The 24,433-nt window shown below is 39.0% G+C and overlaps 2 protein-coding genes across 6 annotated transcripts in view; one reads left to right on the top strand and one right to left on the bottom strand.

Annotated features, from left to right (window-relative positions):
* ORC2 (origin recognition complex subunit 2) overlaps window positions 1-13,213 on the top strand; it is a 51,068-nt gene extending 37,855 nt beyond the window's left edge. For all 3 annotated transcript variants that reach the window (XM_081242434.1, XM_081242432.1, XM_081242433.1), the window contains 7 exons: window positions 1,747-1,879; window positions 2,928-3,024; window positions 5,160-5,306; window positions 5,911-6,082; window positions 8,411-8,472; window positions 9,531-9,649; window positions 12,019-13,213. In XM_081242434.1, coding sequence (XP_081098560.1) covers window positions 1,747-1,879; window positions 2,928-3,024; window positions 5,160-5,306; window positions 5,911-6,082; window positions 8,411-8,472; window positions 9,531-9,649; window positions 12,019-12,105 — 817 coding nt within the window. In that variant the 3' untranslated portion in view covers window positions 12,106-13,213. The remainder of the gene's footprint in view (window positions 1-1,746; window positions 1,880-2,927; window positions 3,025-5,159; window positions 5,307-5,910; window positions 6,083-8,410; window positions 8,473-9,530; window positions 9,650-12,018) is intronic.
* A 4,860-nt stretch (window positions 13,214-18,073) lies between these two features.
* NIF3L1 (NGG1 interacting factor 3 like 1) overlaps window positions 18,074-24,433 on the bottom strand; it is a 14,294-nt gene continuing 7,934 nt past the window's right edge. For 2 of the 3 annotated variants that reach the window (XM_081242441.1, XM_081242440.1), the window contains exons 5-7: window positions 23,932-24,070; window positions 22,230-22,313; window positions 18,074-18,456 (exon numbers count right to left, since the gene is read on the bottom strand). In XM_081242441.1, the coding sequence (XP_081098567.1) occupies window positions 18,272-18,456; window positions 22,230-22,313; window positions 23,932-24,070 (408 nt within the window). In that variant the 3' untranslated portion in view covers window positions 18,074-18,271. The remainder of the gene's footprint in view (window positions 18,457-22,229; window positions 22,314-23,931; window positions 24,071-24,433) is intronic. The other variant, XM_081242442.1, reaches the window with a different exon arrangement.

The following is a 24,433-nucleotide window of genomic DNA, read 5'->3' as shown; positions in this document are numbered from 1 at the left end:
AGGTTAAATTTAAATTTCCATTAAAACATCTAGAAGAATGATAAAGATTAAAACCTAGTAATTTTTTTCTATAATTACTTTTATATTCGTATTTAAAAGGACCTTAGTATAAAGAAGTGCTTGAAGTGTATGCTAAAATGTGAATGGTGCAGTAAGAACATAAAAATTGCTACAATTTTCCCCAATTGATCCTGGTTTTCTTTGCCAATAATAAATCAAAGGAGTATGCTAGTAAGAAAATGATTATCTTCCCTGTTAGGACCTCACCTTCTCTCAATAACTATTTATGGGTCTGTTCATTTTGAATTTATAAGGCAGATCTTCACTCTGATCCCATCCCCCAGTCCACCAATTCTTCTTTCTTCCCATATGTCAACTTTGATAACTTGATTTGCCTTGCTTCCCAGCATAGACCTCATAGTCAGCTACTTCAGAATTGCTAGCTCTCTGAACTCCCTTCTTTTTTCTGCTGCTTCTGTTTTGCTAATCTCTGCCTTTGGGGGTTATCTCTTTTCTTTTCTATTTCCAGGCTATCCTGCATTGCTGCAGAGCATCACATAAATACTGTTTCTGATTGACCTCTGTAAAAATCATGGAGTTGAACTTTAGCCTCACCCCTAGTGCTTGGTGTTCTGGGTTGTCTCATTTACTCTCTTGGCTTCAGTTGCTTTTTGTATGTGAATAACTGCCATAACTATATCTCTAGCCCAGCGAGATCTCACTCCTCAGCAGCAGATGTGAATGTATATTGGAAGTGTCCATGTGGATGTCCTGTAAATAATTCAATATACATAAAATTTAACTTATCTTAAATCCCTGAATCCCACCTGCCTCAGCTACCTCGCATAGTGGATGCACCCCATTCATGTAATCTATGCCAAAAAACTGAGCTATTCTTAATAGTCCCTTTCACTTAACCTTCCATGTCTAATCACTCTCCAAATCCAAGCAATTTAACCTGTAAAGCTCTTGACACATTTGTCCCCATGACACCTAATTCAAGTCCATAGTCTTTGGTGGTTTTACCCTCCTTCCTATCCATTCCCCCACTCAGTCAATGTAATCTTCTAAAAAGATCATGTTACTTTCCTATTAAAACCTTTCACTTAACACCTGACTATATACTTTTTTTTTTTTTTTTTTTTGGTAGTACGTGGGCCTCTCACTGTTGTGGCCTCTTCCGTTGCGGAGCACAGGCTCCGGACGTGCAGGCTCAGCGGCCATGGCCCACGGGCCCAGCCGCTCTGCGGCATGCGGGATCAGGGCACGAACCTGTGTCCCCTGCATCGGCAGGCGGACTCTAAACCACTGCGCCACCAGGGAAGCCCCTGACTATTTACTTTTAAATGCTCATGTTCCTTGGAATAAAATCCAATTAATGTCTTAGTTGATTTAACAACACTTTTGTGACCTGGCCCCTGATTACTTTTCCAGTTTAATCTATCAGTTAAAACTCTGCTTCAGCCTATAAGACTTTTTAGTGTCTTGTACCTAGTGCCATGTTCTCCCTTGCCTCTTATTACTTGAAAGGTAGTAGGAGTTTGAGAGAAAGTTGGAACTGCAAGCTTGGTGTACAGTTAATAAAACTGTGCTTTTTGCTTTATATAAGTTGGGAATCAATATAGTTATTTAGCCATGCCATTTCTTCCTGTATTCTTTATAAACTTAAATTAAGGAAACTGGTTGATTATAAAATTGGCAATAAGAAGTACTGAACTTTAATTTCAAGTGCTGTTTTTCTTACAGCCTGGGGTTCAACATTGTGCTTTATGGTTTGGGTTCTAAGAGAGATTTACTGGAAAGATTTCAAACCACCATGCTGCAAGATTGCATTCATGTTGTCATCAATGGCTTCTTTCCTGGAATCAGTGTGAAATCAGTAAGTTTTAAAAATGTTGAAGGGAACAACATCATATCCCCTGCCAATCCATATCCCCATGTTAATGAGGATGCTATTTCATATTCTGGAGCATTCAGTTTTTGTTTTTATTGTAATAGTTTTCACACTAGTAGGATTGCACAGTGCTTAAGATCATGTGTTTGGACTCAGAGGGTTCTAGCTTTGAATCTCCATCCTTGAATTTCCTATTTGGTAACTGATAATGTATTAAATCTTAGGGAAATGTTAGCTGTGTTTACTACATTGAATACCAACAGTACTTCTCTCAAGGATAGGATTATGGGGGACTTCAATTTTATTATGCTTTTATGTCACTTTAGTGCTCTAAAAATAATAAAAATATAAGAATGGTTTATAGTTCTTTGATCATTTTTACTCCAGATGCTCATATCTCTTCATCATTTGAAAATTAATTTAAACCTTTTGAGTTCTGGATATTAACCAATGTAATATTCCTTTTTAAAAGTGTCCTTAATGTTTGGGTCCTCTTTCATTTGATAAATCTATAGTTTTCTAATATTTCTCATATTGTTAGTTTTTTGTTTTGTTTTGTTTTTACTACCTGCTTATGTTATCTTTACACCTTTGCTATTCTTCCCTGTTTCCTTTTAGCGATAACTTATGCAAAGAAATGAATTAGATGTACTTAAGTACCAGTAGAATTTTTTTTTTTTTTTTTTTGCGGTACGCGGGCCTCTCACTGTTGTGGCCTCTCACATTGCGGAGCACAGGCTCCGGACGCGCAGGCTCAGCGGCCATGGCTCACGGGCCCAGCCGCTCCGCGGCATGTGGGATCTTCCTGGACCAGGGCACGAACCCATGTCCCCTGCATCGGCAGGTGGACTCTCAACCACTGCGCCACCAGGGAAGCCCTCCAGTAGAATTTTTGAAGTGATTTTTCAGACTTAGTGGGAAATCCAAATTTATTTTTAATTTATTAAAAAAAAGGATTGGTTTGCTAGTTGTATTTATCCTACATGACAGAATAAGTTATAACTGATGTACCTCTTGCACTTTTATGACATAGATCCTGAATTCTATAACAGAAGAAGTCCTTAATCATATGGGTACTTTCCGCAGTGTGCTGGATCAGCTAGACTGGATAATAAACAAATTTAAAGAAGGTAACGTGAAGGAGATGCTCTATAGTTTTAGGGTGAAGCTAAGCGTACTTATTTGTGTACTAGTGTACGTAAAATTGAGGATTGTTTTAATAATGATACTTTTCTCAATGCTGATTTAGATTTTGATTTCTTTAAAATCTTTTTCTGTGAACTTTTTCTGTGAACTTCAACTTACCTAACAGGAAAGAATTACTCCTGCTACCTTGAATTTATATAGCCAAAGCCTCTTTTTTTTCCCCCCAAAACCTTTTATTTCAGGATAATTTTCAAGTTTTGTTTGGCCAGTGTAAAGTGTTTCCAGTTAATTGGTACCTCTATGTCTGATAGTTTTATATTGTTTAATATGTTTATAAAGCATTCTTATCTTTATCCTGAGTAAATATCAATGCATTTGAATAATTTCATATACTAAAATCTGAGAAATGGGGAAAAAAACATTTGTTGTTCTTTTGGTGTGAATGTTTTTGTTATATGAGCATTTCAGAAAATTAAAAATAAAATTATTTAGGGTCTAACAATTGTCATTTAGTCATTGCTTAACAATTAAATGGAGTAATTGGTTACGCTTAATGATTTAATGGATGATTTTGATATTGTTTGTACGCTCAGTAAAATAGGTGCCTGAATCATTTATTATATATATTTATATGTAGTTACTCTATTATATATAATCTGTATTATAATAAATATATATTATATAATCAGTATTATCTAAATATAATTTATATTTATATTAAATAATTTATAATTATATAAATCATGTAAATGTTTTACATAGATATAATATAGATGTTATATAATTATGAATTATATAAATTATAATTGTATATTACATATGTAATATAATTATATGTTTGTTTACATATAATTTAAATACTGACTATGGTGACTTCTAGAATTTAAGGAACTTTGGACTTTCAAAAATGTGTCATCTCAGAATCTTTGTCACTATATTGTCTGTGTTGTCCCTCCATCCCCAGTGGAAGAGAAATGTACTTATTCTCTTTAAAAGGCCATCTTTTGTCATAAATGCCAATGTCCCATTTCTTACCAGCTCCTGAGGGACTTAGCAATGGCTTTTAAACATGTATAGAACTTCTTCCATCTTAAGAAAAATATTTACCTGATTCTACTGCCCTTTCACTCTATTTTATTTCCCTATTTCAATATGATTTGAGAGTTTTTGAAGACATGTCCTGCCTTCTACTTTTTACTTGTTTCCTTCTTAATATCTTGCTTCTGTGCTACCTGAATTGTATGCTTGAAGATCATCTGTAATTTTCTTCATACTAAAAACACTGACCTTGGGCTTCCCTGGTGGCGCAGTGGTTGAGAGTCCGCCTGCCGATGCAGGGGACACAGGTTCGTGCCCTGGTCCAGGAAGATCCCACATGCCGCGGAGCGGCTGGGCCCATGAGCCATGGCCGCTGAGCCTGCGCATTCGGAGCCTGTGCTCCACAACGGGAGAGGCCACAACAGTGAGAGGCCCGTGTACCACAAAAAAAGGAGGAAAAAAAAAAAAAAAACACTGACCTTGCCTCACCCTTTGTTTATCTTGATCTCTCCAGCATTTGATGGTGTTGACATCTCCATCATCCAAATTCTTTCTTCACTGACTTTTATGATATTTTACTTCTCTGACCTTCCTCATGCTTTGGGCAATATCCTAAGCCTCTCCCCTTCTTTTGTCTCTTGGCTTTTGTGATAACCAGGGTTTTCTATATTCTCCTTTAATGCTTTTTGGAGGAGGGGACGACTCCCTCCTTTATCCCACCTTGCAATTCAACATGCACAGATTCACCTCCAATCCAATATGTATCTTGCCTTATTTCCTATGCCGTATTAAAACTGGTTTCTTCATGGTCTGATTCAAGTGTTAACCATTCCAGTTAAGTCTCTAACTGCTCCAGTGTCTACTGATTTCCAGTGAATTTCTTTTTTAAAAAAAAACTATAATAATGTCTTGCCTGTTTTATGAGTGACTGACATAGCTTCTCAAATAAATTGCATACCCCTAAGCAATAGTTCTTTTGTCCTGTGCTACTTTGATATATTCTTTAATAGAGTCCTTGCATGTGGTAGGGGGCTTCACAAGTACTCACTGAAAATAATAATTGCATCCTCTTTCCTTTTAGAGTCTTCTTTAGAACTCTTTCTTCTTATCCACAATTTGGATAGCCAAATGTTGAGAGGAGACAAAAGCCAGCAGATTATTGGACAGTTGGCATCTTTACGTAATATATACCTTATAGCATCTATTGATCACCTCAATGCTCCTCTCAGTAAGTTAAATATTACTATTTTTCCTTCTTGAGATATCAGTCTTTGAAAATTAATTTTCTTAATGTTGTCACAACATTTTTATTGTTTTTAAGTATGCTTTTCCTTTGTTGTGTGTTTAAAGACATAGTTGCCAAAAATATAGGTGTCCTCAATCTGATTGAGAACATAATTCTTGGAAATAAAAATTTAGATAGTAAAGGGTGTGTTTTACAGCTAAAGTTTCATGAAGGAGAGGAGACCCAACTATTATTTTGGTTTCTTTCTACTCTCCTTTGTGGAATTGCAACATTTATTTTATGCATTTAATTCAGACTTCGTGATAATCCTATAAAATAATGTTAAATTATAAAAATTTTTAAAAGAATGCCTTGGTAGTGCTAATATATTTTAACTTGTATTTAATATACAAATAAATATTCAGATGTTGATTGACAGCGAAATTAGATTGTGAGGTACTGATTTAGATGGGGAAATAGCAAAAATGAAAATTTTCAGGATTCACTTTTTATTTAATGCTTTCTGTTCTTTCCTAGAGTGGAATCTAGTAACAAGACAATATGAAAATAATTAGTAATTCTTGTTTTCTTTGATCATGTACTCTAGTGTGGGATCATGCAAAGCAGAGTCTTTATAACTGGCTTTGGTATGAAACTACTACATATAGTCATTATACTGAAGAAACCTCCTATGAGAATTCTCTTCTGGTTAAACAATCTGGATCACTACCACTCAGTTCGCTAACCTATGTCTTACGAAGCCTTACCCCTAACGCAAGGTAAGAATGAAAACTATAGTTTCTTTTTCAAAAAACGCTATATATTTTAAGATATGGCATACTAGGTTTTAATGGCGATACTAAAGTCCTTACTTAGTTTGCAGGATTGAGAGAAATGGTAGTAATGATAGTTGCCAGTACTGGGTTATGCATTAGGTAGACTACTCAGTAGTAATAATAAATAATAATAATAAATATAATAATAAAGCAGGAGTACCAGCATTTTTGTTTTTAATAGATTTTTATGTTTCTGAGTAAGAGCATCTCAGTGTTCATCATAGAGGAAAAAGCAGAATTTTGATGGATTTTACTTAAATTTGATAGTTATTTTTAATTACATATTGAACATTATGATTCAAACACAGGGCCCTTTACATGAAATAGCTCATTTGAACCTCACAGCTCCTCTAAGGTAGATAGTAAAGGGCACAGAGATTTTGATCCAAACCTGCATGGTTCCAAAGCTCATGCTCTTAAATCTTGAACATCTTTGTATAGTGTCTCCAGTGAAGCCCTTCAGCAGCCTAACCAAGAGGCATATCTGAATTAATAAAAGCAATTGATAAAGGTTAAGGAAAGTTGTATACAACATAAGCCAGCAAAAAATAAATTGCATAATTAACCTGTTGAAAAAAGGCGTTTAGTAGCCTCACAGGAGGCCACAGAGAAACGTAAGAGGCAAGTCCTGAGCATTCCTTTCCCAACCACCCCCCTGCCAGTATCTCATACCACAGTGCAGTGCGAAAACTAGGAGACTGACATTGGCATAATCCAGAGAGCTTATTCAGATTTCACCGTTGATATGTGCACCCATTTGTGCATGTGTGTGTGTTTAGGTCTGTGCAGTTTTGTCACATGTGTAGCCTTGTGTAACTACCACAATCAAGATACGCAGCTTTATCATCACAAGACTCCCTTGTGATGTTAACCCTCAAATGCTAATTTCAGTGAATTTTATTACTCTATAAAGCTGTTTTTGTACACTTGAAGATTATCATTGCAGTAATAGTGAAGTATGTATTAAATGAATATCTAATCAAAATTTTTGATGGAATTGGGAATAGAAAAAGTGTTCATTTAATTTTACTATTATGCTTACTCCTAATGGACTATTGCAAGTTATTACATATAAACTTGGGAATCTATGCAATGTAAATGCTCTAATGCAATTATTTTTTAGTTGGGCATACCTAAATGTCTGTGTGCTAGTCTCCAATGCTTTTTTGGTTCATTCTGTACACTCCAATATAATTTAGTCTTTACTTGGTATGAATGTGATTGATCAAAAAATCTTCAGCAAAATTCAGCAATGTAGTCAGTGGTAGTACTTAGTTATAAAGTGGTCATTAAGATGATCCAAAATATGCTTATAGAAATTATCTTCTAGACTGTCATAAAAATGAAAATGCAAAAGGTTTTAAATTTTTGCCAAATCCAGGGACTTCTGGGGAACTTAGTTTGTGTAACACTGCTTCCAACCCAATAATTCTACTTGGTACACACTCCTACAGAAACAATCCAAAATATGAAAGAGTATTTATTTACAATTGTATTTAATTTAATAAATTAATATTTTTTATTAATTAAAATTGGAAGTAATGTGAACATCCAAAACCAGTAGGGAAATGGTCAGTTTGTGGTACAATAGATGAGCAGAAATTAAAAACTTTAGGAAGAATTTTTAAAGACATGGGAAAATCAATAAGTGAAAAAGAGAGGTATAAAATGGTGTATACCATATGTAAATGCATGAATTTATGTTTTCACACTGCCTTGTTCCACAAAGACTTGAGAAAGCAGCATATGCACGTATGATCTCCACACCAAATATTAGTGGCTGTTATTTTAAGGCTATGGGTTTAATATTTTCCTCTTTAGTTTTATTATATATTCCAAGTTTTCTATAGTGGACCAACCTGTAGTCTAAAAAAAACAAGTTGACCCTGAACAACATGGGGGTCAATCCGTGCCTAACTTACAGTCAGCCCTCCATATCCGCAGTTCCTCTGCATCCGCAGGTTGAACTAACCGGGGGCTGTGTGGTACTATAGTGTTTACTGTTGAAAAATATCCACGCCTAAGTAGACCCATGCAGTTCAAACCCGTGCTGTTCAAGGGTCAGCTGTACTCCTAGATTTTCTTTAAAAGGAAATAAAAAAGCTTCTCCTTTTTAAGTAGACCAGGATATGATGTTCCTTGAGAAAGGAACAGAAGGTAATACAGACAGGCCAGGTGTTTCACACTCTTTGTGTATTTTACTATTAGCTGTTATCTTTGTATGTTAACATTGTGGATTTGAATTCCTGTTTTGTTTTGTTTTTTCCCTAGGGGGATTTTCAGGCTACTAATAAAGTATCAGCTGGATAACCAGGATAACCCTTCTTACATTGGTATCCAATATCTATTTTTTAATTTATTTATTTTATTTATTTTATTTTTGGCTGCGTTGGGTCTTTGTTGCTGCGCACAGGTTTTCTCTGGTTGCGGCGAGCGGGGGCTGCTCTTCTGTGTGGTGCGCAGGCTTCTCATTGCGGTGGCTTCTCTTGTTGGGAGCACAGGCTCTAGGCGTGTGGGCTTCAGTAGTTATGGCACGTGGGCTCAGTAGTTATGGCTCGTGGGCTCTAGAGTGCAGGCTCAGTAGTTGAGGCGCAATGGCTTAGTTGCTCTGCGGCATGTGGGATCTTCCTGGACCAGGGCTCGAACCCGTGTCCCCTGCATTGGCAGGTGGATTCTTAACCACTGCACCACCAGGGAAGCCCCATGGTATCCAATATCTATGATATTAAATTGTGTGACTTTTTGTTTCATCCCATAAATTCTTTTTTCTAGAATCTAATAATAGCACTGCAGTTTTTCACAGCAGTGAATAAATGGTTTGCTCTGTGATACCGTGTCTGCCATATCGAAAATTTTCAAGCGGCCCTACAGATACACTGCTGAACAGGCTGTTTGCCAGTACAAATTGAAAGACAAATCCAGCTTAATTTTAAAATTTCCTGTGCTACCTATGGATGTGTGTCTACCAACTACATATATTTCATATGCTGGACATCTTAGATTTTCTACCCCTTGAGTGAAATAATGTGTTAAATTTAAACACACATTTTAATAATCATTCAGCTCTCATTTGACTTACTAGTTCCCTCTTTAAAAAAAAGTCAACTTTATTCACGCTGTTTAAAACTGTCCATGGGATTATGTCATATTTGGCCACAGTTGACTGCTTTCAACCAATCAGTTCTCTTTTAAGAATGTAAGCCACAGTACATAACACCTAAGTATTCCCTAGCTTTGCTTCTTCCAGAGATACTTACTTCAACACTTACTGGCTGCTTTGACATACTTTGGTAATAGCACTTTTTTTCTGTGTTCTTCGGCATGGGTATCCACATATGGGGTTATGTCCTAAATACTGACTTTTGTTCACATTATCTTTTGAACTCTCCAGGACTTTCTTTTCAAGACTTTTACCAGCAGTGTCGGGAGGCATTCCTCGTCAATAGTAATCTGACACTTCGGGCCCAATTAACTGAATTTAGGGACCACAAGCTTATAAGAACAAAGAAGGTGAGACTTTGCTGCTGTAGCATTGTGTGCCACGATTAGTGTATCTCATTTACTTAAGGACACGTGTGCCTGATTATGAAACTGAGGTTGCCTGATGGGTCACAAGCATCCATTTAGGCAGTGTGCCGTTTGAGTTCTGTAGACAGAGAGAAGGTGAAAGAACTCTGCTTCAGAGCAGAGAGGCAGACCTATGACTTCTAGTCCAGAGTAACAGGCCATTAGAGATGAGTCAAATAATCCTATTGCCTCCTCCCTTCTACCCTATCATTAACCCAGTCTATATTTATTGAGCACTAACTTTATATGAGATATTTCACTAAGCATTAGGATACAGAAGTTAGCAAAAACCTAATATCTTTTCTCATAAAGCTTGAAGTCTAATGGAGGAGATGGACATTTGCCAAATAATCACACACACGTAAAATTTAAGCTGTGGTAAGTCCTGTGACCAGAAGGGACGTGGTTCTGACAGAGTGTATTACAGTAGGTAGACTTGACCTGGTTATGGGCATCAGAAGAGACCACTGAGCTGAGACCTAGGGAGACTAGGAGACGACTAGTCAGAGAGGGAAGGGAAGAGAATTCTAGGCAGGAACAGCATGTAAAGAGGCCCCAGAACAAAAAGGCAGCCAGCATGACACAAATGAGGCTGAAAAGATAGTGATGTAAGGGCTAGACTATGCATGACTTTTAGGCCAAGGAAAGGGTTTTAATCTTTATTCTGAAATAACGGGGAGTCATTTAAAAAATTGTTCTGACAATGGTATGGAGAGTGGAATGGGGCAGGGTAAGGTGGGGATTGCCAGAAGTCAAGGCACAGAGACCAGCTAGAAAGGTGTTAGTAGCCTGCGTGAGATGATGGTAATCTGGACTAGGGTAAAGAGAGAAGAGTGGTTGGATTCAAAATTGACAAGAATTGATGATAGACTGGATATGGGAGCCAAGGGAAAGGAAGGTGTTGTCATGAGTGATTCCTGGCTTCTGGCTTGCACAACCAGAGAGATGGTGGGATCATTGGATGAGAAGCTGGAAGAGCAACATTTTGGGGGAGACATAGCATGAGTTCATGGTCTTATATGTTTGGACTTACTCTGTTTGAGGTTCTTCTGAGATTTCCGAATAGAGATGTCAGCTAGGCATTTGGATTCCTGGGACAAGATACCAGAGAAAAGATCTGGGCTAGAGATACAAGGTTATGATTCCTACATATTTAAGTTATAACTGAAACCAGGCATTGGTGAGACTATCTAGAGAGAGGACATATAGTGAAATTAGAGGGCCAAGAACTAAGCCTAGCAGTGTGACACTTAACGGCCAAGTAGAAGATAAGCCTGCAGAGGTGAAACAGCCACAGAGCCAAGAAGAAAACTAAGTTGTCACAGAAGCCGAGAAAAGCATGTTTTTTTTTGTTTTTTTGTGGTATGCGGCCCTCTCACTGCTGTGGCCTCTTCCGTTGCGGAGCACAGGCTCCGGACGCGCAGGCTCAGCGGCCATGGCTCACGGGCCCAGCCGCTCCGCGGCATGTGGGATCTTCCCAGACCAGGGCACGAACCTGCGTCCCCTGCATCAGCAGGCGGACTCTCAACCACTGCGCCACCAGGGAAGCCCGAGAAGCATGTTTTAAGAAAGAACGGTCAGGGACTTCCCAGGTGGTCCAGTGGTTTAGACTCCACGCTTCCAACACAGTGGGCACGAGTTTGATCCGTGGTCAAGGAACTAAGATCCCACATCCCACATGCTGCGTGGTGCAGCCCCAAAAAAAAAGGTCAGCAGTCTCAGGAGCTGCCGAGAGGCCAAAAAGACAAAGACTGAAGATACATAATGAATTTAGGAAACTGGAATTCCTTGGAGGGCTAAGCAAAAGCTCTTCTGGTGACATGATAATGGTGGCAGTAGGTAGGTTGGCCTGGATTGAGTGAAAAGCAAGGAAATAGAGACCACCATTTATAGACATCTTTTCTGGAAAGGTGCCAGGGTTATATGACGGATGGAGAAGAATGAGGAATCTAGTGAGGGTTATTTTAAAATGGGAGATACCCGAACCTATAGCCAATGGGAAGGATCCAGTTGAAAGGGGACTAAGGGAACAGAGAAGTCAGTGGTATAAGATTTTAGAAAGAGCAGGAAGGTGGAAAATAAAATACCCACGTTCTCATCCTTTAGTCTTTTCCACTATAAAGCGGCTTAACTATGAATTCAGTGTATTTAATAGATATATATGCCTGTGTGCCCTCTGGCCTTAAGTTTTATACCTTTATATTTATATAAAATATTAATGAAATCAAATCAATTTTTTGTTTAACCTACAACAGGATTCAAATATATCTCTTACGAATGACTAACATCCAGGGTATTCTTACATCTTTTAGGGAACTGATGGAGTGGAATATTTATTAATTCCTGTTGACAATGGAACATTGACTGATTTCTTGGAGAAGGAAGAAGAGGAATTTTGAAGCTCTCCTGTACTCTTGAATCTTCTGTGGAAGAGTTGTACCCCAGCTGCCATTCCTCTAGTCTAAACTGTTGTGTTTACATCCAATATTAGACTCTTTTTCCAATGTGTAAGATTTAAAATTGGGAGGGGGAATGTCATCAATTAGAACCTTGATTATTAGCCTGGCTGGTGTACCATCCTAGTACTATGCAGTGGTCCTCAAGTTGGAGAAAATGTGCCTTTCATTCATTACCTCTCTGGAGACTTCTTGCTGGAAGGAACAGTGTGCTCAGGGACTATTTGGAGCGGGATGTTTTGAATTCTTTTATACCAGAGATGATATTCCTAATTTTTCGAGGGCCTTTTAACACTCCTGGAGCTATTTGCAAATGTGCTCGTTCCAGAGTGTGGAAGTACAAAGACATTGCAGCATCACGTAAATCGGCTTTATTTGCTCTTCCATGTGTCAGAATTGAAGAGTATAATAGAGAAGGCAGATCATCTCTTACTGTTTCTGAAATGGCTTAACAAAAGGTGTAAGATTGGGGGAAAGCAGGTAATTCAGCTTTCTCCTTTTGTATTTAGGCTACATGCTGATAGAGGAAGGAGCATGATGCTATTCAGTTGGGAGAGTAGGAAAAACATAGAGTATAGAGGATGTGTGCCCATCCCAGAAGCACATGAACAATAACAGGTCGTGCTGCTCAGGACAGTTAATGTCTATGCCGTCACCTTCATGATACAAGTTAGAAGCCAGGCTAGAGAAACACAAACCTGAATTTCATTTTAGTTATTTTTTCAAGGCAACAGAAAATAAAAATTTAACTATTCTTGTATATCAACATGTTTTTCTTTTCTTGAATAACATACAGATTACCAGCATATTAATGGCTGGCTTTAAGTGAATTTGATTTCTCTATCAAGAAGGCTTAAAATTCACTGTAAGACATCTCCATTTTTTTCTTAAAATGACAATTTCAAACCTCCTAAATACTCAAGCCTGTTTTTCTCTTAGGAAAGAAAAGAAGGCTAATCTTGGCCACTGTAGTCAGCTGATAGTCTTCACATACTCCCTGAACTATTTCATACTTGGAAATGAAATTCTTCATTAAAAGAGCACTGTAATATACTGCATCAGCATTTCTCACTCATTTCTCATCTTGTAAACCCCTTTTATGAAAATATTTCCCAAAATGATCAGAATTTTTAAAATCATTTCTTTGTGTCATATAATGAAGTAATTTTATTTTAAATCCATGTATTAAGGGGTTTAGTCTTAAGCATAATTACTAATAAAAATATTTAAATTTATACATGAATAGGATTCTAAAATTTTTTAATTGTACCAAAGGATATTCAAGGAAAAGTGATTGTCCTTACCATCCCCTGATCCAGTCCCTTAGGCAGCCATTGACAGCAGTTTAAGCATTCTTCCCGAGGTATTCTATGCACATCTAAGGGTATTTGTCTGTATTTCTCATTTTAAAAACACAAGTGGTGGCATATGATACTTGCTGGTTTGCACCTTGTTTTTGTTTTTTGCTTAATATATTTAGTTTATAATAACTTACAATATAAAAAAGTATATGAAATCTTTAATGACCTAATGTGCAAACTTTGCATTTGCCCTTAAATATCTACTGGTTTATTTTTATAATTTTTGTGTCTATACTGTTTGCAAGCAGTATGTGTGAATAGTCTTTACTATTAATAAACCAATTTGGATATAACCATTTTTTTTTCCATTTATAGTACTGGGTTTTTTTACTAAAGGTATCTTGAAGTGCTTCAAAAGTTTTATGAGTGCATCTTACAGTTCTGATGGTGATCTTGGCAGAATTACATGTTCTTCATTACCTGTTTCAACATCAGTGTTGCTTAAGCTCTTATCAATTTGATTGCTAAGGCTCCTAACTTCTGCTGTTACTCGCTTCTCGCAAGATTGAACAGACCTGAAACCTTGAAAGACTTTTCTGGCTTCTCTTAATAAAATGGCTATTTTAGGCCAAAAAAGGCACAGGGGATGCAGGATAGTTACACTCTACAAACTTGGCATAATACTGAATTCCTTAGGCAGGGAGTTCTAAACCGGTTCTTGTGATACTCCAGAAACTGAACTTTCTTAGCATCATGTTTGCCATTTTAATATATGAACATGTCATTCATACAAAAGATCAGTAAGTTCAAGGGATGGTGCATAGGTTTTACTTAAAAAAAAATTACTAACAAAACTTTAGAAATGTACAGTTGACCCTTGAACAACACAGGTTCGAATTGTGTGGGTCCACTTAAATGCAGATTTTTTCCAATAGTAAATACTACAGTACTACACAATCCACGGTTGGTTGAACCCATGGATATATAAAGAGACACTGAGCATACACAGGGAGAGCCAACTATAAGTTATACTTGGATTTTTTACTGTGCAGAAGGTCAGCACTCCTAAACCCCACATTGTTTAAGGGTCAACTGTATTATTCCCCCCAACCAATTCAAACCTGGAGCCAGTAGCAAGTTCACAATGTATTTTCCTACATTCTAGGAGGTGAGGTGACTCTTCCAGCTTAGTCCTGAGTAGCTCTCAGATATAACAGGGAGTCACGAGAGTCTGCCTCATCACAGACTGTGCCTCCTAAAAGCCAAGGGATAAACTGTCATGTAAATGACTTTCTCAGGCTTTTTGTAATTATTTGATTTCTCTCCCTTGGGAGAGTCTCCCATACTTTAATTTTTCAAATTGCTGTTAAGCCATGTTAATTCATGTTTGCTGAGAACTTACTAAGTAGAAGGCTCTGTGCCAGGCAGTTGAGAGAATATGAAAGTGTGATGTGAAGTATCTAGTTGAGGTTTTAACAGCATTAAAAATTACAGTATCGGGCTTCCCTGGTGGCACAGTGGTTGAGAGTCCACCTGCCGATGCAGGGGACACGGGTTCGTGCCCCGGTCCGGGAAGATCCCACGTGCCGCAGAGCGGCTGGGCCCGTGAGCCATGGCTGCTGAGTCTGTGCGTCCGGAGCCTGTGCTCCGCAACGGGAAAAGCCACAACAGTGAGAGGCCCGCGTACCGCAAAAAAATAAAATAAATAAAAATAAATTTAAAAAGTTACAGTATCCTTAATGTGTTGAATAAAGTAAGTTTGAAATAACGAATGCTATGGAAAATATAACTTTAAGCATGAGTATAACAAAGCTCATTACCAAATTTTCATTATTTTGGCATATATCACTTGGGCCTCAAGTCTTAAGTATTTAGGTCACCTAAATACTTTAGCACCTTTACTTTTGCTACCCAAAGTGTGGTCCTCAAAATGGCAGCATCAGCATCTCCTGGGAACTTAAGAAATGCTTGGGCCCTTACTCGGGCATCTGAATCAATCTGCATTTTAACTAAATCTCCAGATGTTCTGGTACGCATTCAAAGTTTGAAAAGCAATGATGTATACAAGTAAGCAATCAACATGTTAAAGTTAACAGTTCAGAAAATTTGACAGCTGAAAGTAAATAATCTTGAGTGGTACTCTATTTTTTAAAAACTGCACAGGAAGAAAAATAAAACTAAAAATAAATCCTGCATAGGATGTGTTGGGGGGTATTTTTAATTATTTAGAAATGCTAGCACGCCAGTAAAGAAACTGGATTTAACATAAAATTACTTCCTTCAGATCCTTACTGCCGTCGTCAGTCAGTTACAGATGAAATCACATCACACCTTGAGTGTGCTATAAAGAAAGAAAGGAGGGTTTAAAACGAGCTGCTGGCCTCAGTTGATTTCTTCATCATCACCTCTGACCATACCTCCCCTGCGTTGTGCTCTCCACCATGACAATAATTACTTGGGTTTTTCAACGTGCTGTGCTGTTCCTCTACTTAGTGCACTTGTTCAAGCTGTCCCTCTTGACTGAACTCTACCCCCTTTCCCCAGAAGACCTTCCCTATAAACCCTATGCATATCTTTATCATAGTTACTTAAGAGTTTATTGTAACCGTCATCCAAATTTCTGTCCTATCCTCCCCGCATCTCTACGGGCCCAGCACACAGAAAGCGAACAATGAATGAATGAATGAAGCAAATACCAGTAAGACGGGCTCTCAAAGCTGCTATCCTCTCATTCTCTCTTCTCTGACAAAGCTGACCGTCTCACTGAAGCCTTCTACTTGGCTTCTGACACTTAGCTGTTCTCCCACCTTTCTTGGTGGATCCTCCAACTCTAACTGGGGGGCATTCCATAAGGCTCACTCCTGCTGGTTATTTCTGTAGTGAATCAGTATGACAGATGAACCACCAAGAATATAAGTTAGGATCCCGAAGCCTCCAGGAGAAAAAAGATTGGTAGGAAAAGGATCCTACAAAGGAAATATAAAATTCTGTGCTTCTCATCTTAGACAAACAGTATTTTAAAAGATTTGCTTTTGCCATTACCATAGTAACATGCTCAGTGGAGAAATTGGAAATACATATAAAAGCATTAAAAAGAAAAAACGGGGACTTCCCTGGTGGCGCAGTGGTTAAGAACCCGCCTGCCAATGAAGGGGACATGGGTTTGATCCCTGGTCCGGGAAGATCCCACATTCCGCGGAGCAACTAAGCTCGTGTGCCAAAACTACCGAAGCCTGCGTGCCTAAAGCCCGTGCTCCGCAACTAAAGAGGCCACTGAAATTAGAAGACCACACACCACTACGAAGAGTAGCCCCCGCTCGCCGCAACTAGAGAAAGCCCATGCGCAGCAATGAAGACCCAACGCAGCCAAAAAAAAAAAAAAAAAAATTAAAAAAAACACCTCTCATCATACTCCCCAGAGAAAATCACAGTTAAAATGGTTTTTGTTTTCCCTTCAGTATTTCTTCCATACCTCTTATATCAGTTTTGTCATCAATGTATTTGATTAAGATACACTGTAGTTAAGCACACAGGCTCTGGAGCCAGACTGCCTGAGTTTGTGTCCTAACTAACTCCATCACTTCCTAGCTACGTGGCTTTGGGCAAACTACTTAACCTCTGTTTCAGTTTCCTCATCTGTAAAATGGGAGTAACAATACTTATATGCTTGTTTATAAAGGATTGAAAGTGTTTATAAAGCACCTAGAAGAGTGCCTGGCACAAAATTAATACTGTATAAGTACTCACTAACATTATTTTGAAAGTTAACCATCTTTATATTGAATACATTACTAATAAAATTATAGGTGAGTTACCTAAAAAGCAATAAAGCAATAATTACATGAATAATGATCACGTATATTTAAAACAAAAAGCAAAACTCATCCTGAGGGACTTCCCTGGAGGTCCAGTGGTTAAGACTCCGTGCTTCCACTGCAGGGGGCACTGGTTTGATCCCTGGTCAGGGAACTAAGATCCTGCATGCGGCACAGCATGGCCAAAAAAAACACAAAAAACAAAACTCATCCTGATCAATCTCATCCTGATTCTGAAATTTAGGTGGGAGATTAGTGATCTAGGAACAGAAACATATAGACAGATCTTATCACCCTCCAGAGGCTCCTACCTATATATACGTGTTCTAATCCCAAGTTTTTAAGGTTTATATGTATATATATATATTTTTTTGAAAAGTATATTTTTAAAATAACTAAGGACAGAGAGATATAGAATGATACATCCCATCTATAATTAAGCTAAGCAGATGACTACTTGAGCTATTGATATTTCCCAAGAATGTTAAGTAAACAGGTTTACTCCATCTTTCCTAGAGGTTATAATGAATACATATTATATAATATATTCTTTAATTTGTTCTTTATAATTGTTCTTTTTTTTTTTTTTTTTTTTTTGCTGTACGCGGGCCTCTCACTGCTGTGGCCTCTCCCGTTGCGGAGCACAGGCTCCGGACACACAGGCTCCGCGGCCATGGCTCGCGGGCCCAGCCGCTCCGCGGCATGTGGGATCTTCCGGGATAGGGGCACGAACCCGTGTCCCCTGCATCGGCAGGCGGACTCTCAACCACTGCGCCACCAGGGAAGCCCTATAATTGTTCTTTAATGGTTCTTATATTATTGTTTTTACCTTCTGAGCTACAGAACATCTGGTGAAGAAGATCAAGAAACCAGAAATGATAATGTACCTTCTAAGACATTCTTTCAGAAGGATACCCCACTGATTGATGTTATGCATTTGAGGTGGGAGCCATTCGATTTGTAGATTGTATCATCTGGTTGTTCCTGCATGCATTATACCACATGAAGAGGGTCCCTGTCTATTTCTGACACGATAATATTAATCTTATTCTCCAAGTAAGCACCCAGCATATCTCGAAGATCAGAAAGAAAGCCTCGTTCAGTGTTGCTGTGTTCACAGAGGATCACATTTATTCCTTGGGAAGCAGCATCTAGAACATCATGATGGGACATCTCACCTGCCAACCAAAGAAAGAACAAATATTTAAATATTAGACACAGAGTCTGAGGAATGCTGAACCATAACAGCAGAAATACCAACTTTGCATTCTGTATGAAGCAAATGTAATGCAGCAGAACTTTACATATAAACCTAGAAAGTTATATGCGTGTTTCTTACATGTCCTCCAATTTAAAAAGAGGTACAGAATTCCAAATTCTTTCTCCTTGGCAGATCCAAGGCAAGTAACCAAATTCACACATCCAACAGTATCTAGTACTGCCATAATTAGACCTGTAGGGACACCCATTCAAAATGTTTCCACAATAAAATAAATGACCATTGCTAAGTAAAATGGGGCTTTCAAAAAGTTTCTTTCTTATGTAACTATTAAATAACAAATACCTCACGAAAATCCTAGGCTTACAGCGACGTGAAGCCCATACACTGCAACGAAGAGTAGCCCCCACTCGACGCAACTAGAGAAAGCCCGTGTGCATCAAGAAAGACCCAACGCATCAATAATAAAATATAAAATGAATAAATAAATCTTAAAGAAAATCCTAAGCTTACTTCCCAGAGACTCCTTTACACTTTGTGAGTACCAAAATTTTCAGCATCAACCGTAGTCTAATTCATAAGGATGAAATGAACTTAAGGTTATTTCTAAATTAAAAGCAAGGTATTTTCCTTTGACTTAGGCAAAACGCCTAGAAGTTACTGGTGGAAGAGGATCTCATCTTTTGTGAAAAGATTTTGGGAAAACTCAAATGTTTTGAATTTTAAAGAACACCATTTATGAATCTGATGACTTCCAACTTAAAAGCAAAAATATATTATGCACAATTTGGCTTGTTCATAAAAAGCATAATTTTGAAATACATTTAAAAGACATAAAGGCATTAAAAAAATGGTTCTTAGGAAAAAAAAGCCCCCCTGCCCAAATCTTCAATTCCCCACACTCCCCCCTACCCAAATATGCATCATTTCATTATAAGGAATAGTTTTTATTCAGGCACCTTTTAAAACATCTTAATCTAAGTAACAGTAGAGAAAAAGTAAAAGGAGAAAAAGACACTAGGGTGGCTCAGTTAGAAGTCATGCTTTAGGAAGGAAAATCTGGCTGCCTGGACTATTATAAATGCACTGGCTGGAGAAGGCATGGAAGTGGGAAAATCCATAAAGACCCTGCAATAACACCAGAAGACAAAGGAAAGAAAGGCTGGCTCAGGATGGCAGCTATGGGAAAGAAAAAGCAAATCAAAGACAATTTATAATTGCAAGGAGCAATCTCGCCATCTGCTAGTCTCTCTAGGATATTACCCTTTATGACCTAACACATCAAGCTCAAAGGAAGGGTGATGAAAACTGGTCTGTTGGCTGGGGCTTCCCATCCCTGAAGTTATATTCAAAGTGATGCCTCACAGACCATAGACATCTTAAGTTAGCCAGATAAGAAGATATTTTCTGTTTCCCCAACTAACCAGATAGGAAGGACATTTTAACATTTTGCAACTGTGTGAATTTATCTTATGTACATATTGCTTTATAATAAAAAAACTAATTAAAAAAAGTCATTTATGAAGAAACAGACACTCCAAACTGAGAGATATACAACAAAGCAAATGGCCTACACTCTTCAAAAATGTCAATGCTCTGAAGACAAAGTTTAGAACTATTCCAGAGGTAGTGTGTGATCATGGATTGGATATCAACCTGAAATCATCACAACATGGTCATATAAGAGAATGTCCTTGTTCTTAGGAGATATAATGCTGAGGTATTTAGGGGTAAAAGGTCGCCATATCTGCAATTTATTACAAAACAGTTTGGGAGGAAACATGGAAATATATAAATATAGTTATGCATACACAAATATATACACACATATATTGTATGATATGTTACAGAGAGAGAGAGAAAATGTACAAATGTGGCAAAATATAACCATTAGTAATCTAGGTGAAGGGTATACAGGAGTTCATTGTACTATTCTTGCAACTTTTCTATAGTTCTGAAATTCCTTCAAAGTAAAATGTTAAAATTTTAAAATAGAAACACCATGTTGTAAGATATCAAATTGCCTATACACTGAAAGTTTATTTCAATCTGGTATAAATTTGAGGGCTTATAAAAATCTTGCCTCTTTTGAAGGATAGAAAAGAAAACAGGTAGTGGTCACATACATTTTTAGTTGCTTCAAAAAATATATCATGCTTGCTCAGATGCTGCACCTCTATACTTAGGGATGTGACAATGTTTCAAGTGCAGCAGCCTCTGTAAGGGGGTGTGCTAGACAAGGCATGGGTGTGGGTGGCAGGAGAGGCCTTAGTAACAGAGGGCCCCAGAGGTAGCCAAAGGAACGGCCAGGGGCTTAAGACCCTTGAGTCTAGTCCTAGAAGTGGGAAAAGTAATCTTTAACCTCCAGTCTCCTAACCCTCAGGAGGCACAGAGGTAGAAATACTGCTGGTAGCAGCAGTGTACAAAGCGCCTCCAACTCCTTGGAGGAATGATGGGCCAGGTTACCAGTTAGGTATTACCCACAAGCACAGAGTATAAAGCCTGGGAGCCAAACAATTAATGTCCAATAAGAAACGCATACTGTAGGTTAAGAACAAAGTGACAGGAATCGGGAGAGGAAGTCATGACCACCAGGGGCAGGAGCTGGACACTGTCAAGAAAAAGCTTCTCAGGGGAGGTGTCTCTGAGCTTTTACCACTAGAAATTTAAGAAAGGGGCAGGGCTTCCCTGGCGGCGCAGTGGTTGAGAGTGTGCCTGCCAATGCAGGGGACACAGGTTCGTGCCCTGGTCTGGGAAGATCCCACATGCCGCGGAGCGGCTGGGCCCGTGAGCCATGGCCGCTGAGCCTGCACGTCCGGAGGGGCAGAGAAGACATCTTAGCCAGGGAAAACAGCATGTACAAAGGCTGCATGAAAGAGGACGAAACATTTAGGCTTCACCAGGACAGCTGAAGGAGATCACTGAAGGGTTTTTAGCTTGGATAAAATTATCCACCATCATATTTGTACTTTTGAAAGTTAGTTTTGTGGGAGTGTGTGGAAGATTAAGATTAGAAGCTTGATGAAGTACTTCAGGTAGAGGATGCCTGGATGGAGATACAGGGAAAACTTCTAGAAAGATTTTGGGGTTATAACTGATAGAAACTGATGATTGTCTTTAGGACTGAGTAAGAGGAACCATTTTCTACCTAAGACGACAAGGTAAAAAGTGTCCTATTATCTTACGTATGAAATCTGAGAGAAATCATGTTTAGGAAGAAGTTAAGTTAAATAAGTGCTGAACATCAGTTTTCTAGATAATCTAATTGTTTAATGACTTTTTTCCCCTCCACAAAGAATATGGTATGTTCCCAATTTTGGCACCGTCCCTATTTATTTCAGGTTCAAATAACAGATCCATCTATATGTCAGATGCTGTCCTAAAGCCTGCTATTATTAGATCCATCTGTATGTCAGATGATGTCCTAAAATATGCTTTTTTTTTTTTTTTTTTTGCGGTACGCGGGCCTCTCACTGCTGTGGCCTCTCCCGTTGCAGAGCACAGGCTCTGGACGTGCAGGCTCAGCGGCCATGGCTCACGGGCCCAGCTGCTCCACGGCATGTGGGATCCTCCCGGACCGGGGCACGAACCCGTGTCCCCTGCATCGGCAGGTGGACTCTCAACCACTGCGCCACCAGGGAAGCCCTATGCTATTTCTTAACTTGAAAAAAAATAAATCAAGGTAGGGAAGGGATGCACAAGGGTAGAAAAAAGATCCAAAGGCTGTCCTACCTGTGAGGTAGAGGTCGGCCTCTGTTCCCTGAAGGACGCTGCTCCCAGAACCAGCGCACACGGCCACGACTTTGACTGGGGACTCTTCCAGATAAAGGAAACAAGAGGCCACTACTTTATAATTCCCCTTCATTTTAATATTATAATTTATACCGAGAATCCTAAATGTAATGCAGATTTCACTCCTAGTCTCATCACCAGTATGTGAATTTTGCTTACCAAGTTTTAAAAAATAATAAAACACATCTTCACATAGGCAAACAGACTATTCCCTGGCATTGCAGAGCTAACCCAAGGCAGCATTATTATTCCTTCAGACGTATGTTGCTGCAGAAGCCCATATAAGGGACCCCTGAATAGTATCAACCACTATTAGCACTAGGCTTTGGGCTTCACTGCAATGCTGCTCAGTAAAGCAACCTCACCCGGATCTCCAGGTAACAGTGAGAAGTAAGCAGGTAACTCTCTGTTCCCAGGTAAGGAAGCTAAGGAACTAAAAGGGCTAGTTAGAGGATGCTATGAATGGATTTGACACACATTTTTTTTTAATATCGTATTTATCCTGAAAGAGCATCCTCTGAAGAGTGAAATACAGAATGTTTCAAGCCAAAATCTAATAAGTGTTTAGCACTTAGGTTTCTAGAATAGACACTTCATTAGCGGTATTTCACAAGAGTGGCACTGGAGCTGGTCAGAAGTCCAATCCCATCTCTGCCACCAACCCTTTTTGGAAACAAACACTCATGAGTTGTTTGATCCAGCTGTGGACTTTGGATAAGTTTCTCTCCAAACCTCAATTTTTTCCACCTATACAATGGGAATAATAACACTTCCCAGACAGCTAACGTCGGCTAGCGTTTACTGCACTTAATGTGTGCCAGTCACATGAATTATACCACCGCCTCGATGAGTTAGGTTTTATTATTTCTGCAGTTTTTACAGATGAGGCTACCAGGACACAGGGGGTTAAGTAGCCTGTCAAAGTCATGCAGCAGACAGGACAAATGTGAACCCAAGGCGTTCAGATTCCACACTCAGAACACCTGCGCTCCACTCGCCGCCTTCACGGTGGGAACTCACACACTCAGGACACCAGGTACAGTGCTAGGCTCACTGCAGGGGTCCAACAAATGTTCTGCCCGTTGCTTTTGTTACCCAAAATACTGGGGAAAGCCAAGAGAAAAGGCAGTGGCTACAAAACTCAGAAACCGCACTGGATCACATCACTTAGCACTACCTCACTATAAAATATTGCCAGTATTGTAAAATTTAAGATTCGTATTGTAACTGGAGCAATCACAATTTCCAGCTTTCTTCCTGGACATTGGTAGGACTGCACTTCATGCTCTCCCTGGGTTGAATAATTCTGGACAGTGAGTTGAACAGAGTACGTATGTCCAGACTAGAATGTTTACCTGGTGGTTTGAAACCCTCCCTCTGCAAAGGCAACCAGTCTACAAGGAGCAAACTTCCCCCACCGATTTGAGATGAACGCGGAGTGTGCCTGAGAAATAAATCTTGTTTAGGCCAATGAGATGTATACCACAGTATAACCTTAACCACCCTGATCGATAAAGTAAAGCAGTCATCTCCTGTCAGCTGCTAACACGTTTCTATCATCTATACTGACACAGCCAAGAGTTTCAATTTTTGCCCAACAGTATCAGTAAGTACACTGGACAAATAAAGGAGACATATTTACCTAAGGTCTTCCCTACTCCAAGAGCAAGGCGAACATGAGACAGTTTTAGGTGACTTTTGATTTGCTCAATCATGGTTGCCAAGGAGACAGACTCATCCAGGGTGCATAACCGTCCCATCCCAGTATGTAGAAGCAGAGGCTGAAGAGAAACAGATATTAGAAAAACTGTACATCATCAGTCCTAGAAAACAAATCCATAGAACAAACAGCAAATGCCGAGATCAATAAAACAAGCATATTGGGCTTCCCTGGTGGCGCAGTGGTTGAGAGTCTGCCTGCAGATGCAGGGGACACAGGTTCGTGCCCTGGTCTGGGAAGATCCCACATGCCGCGGAGCGGCTGGGCCCGTAAGCCATGGCCACTGAGCCTGCGCGTCCAGAGCCTGTGCTCCGCAAAGGGAGAGGCCACAGCAGTGAGAGGCCCGCGTACCGCAAAAAAAAACCCCAAAAAACACAAGCATACTATCAGCTTGCTATAAAACCAGCTCCAGGCTAAAATTTGG

Source organism: Mesoplodon bidens, assembly GCF_964165515.1.
Source record: "Mesoplodon bidens genome assembly, chromosome: 8".
In the NCBI taxonomy this organism is placed as follows: Eukaryota; Metazoa; Chordata; class Mammalia; order Artiodactyla; family Ziphiidae; genus Mesoplodon; species Mesoplodon bidens.
Note: the sequence above shows the minus strand (reverse complement) of the source record. Positions and strands in the feature narration are given on the sequence as shown.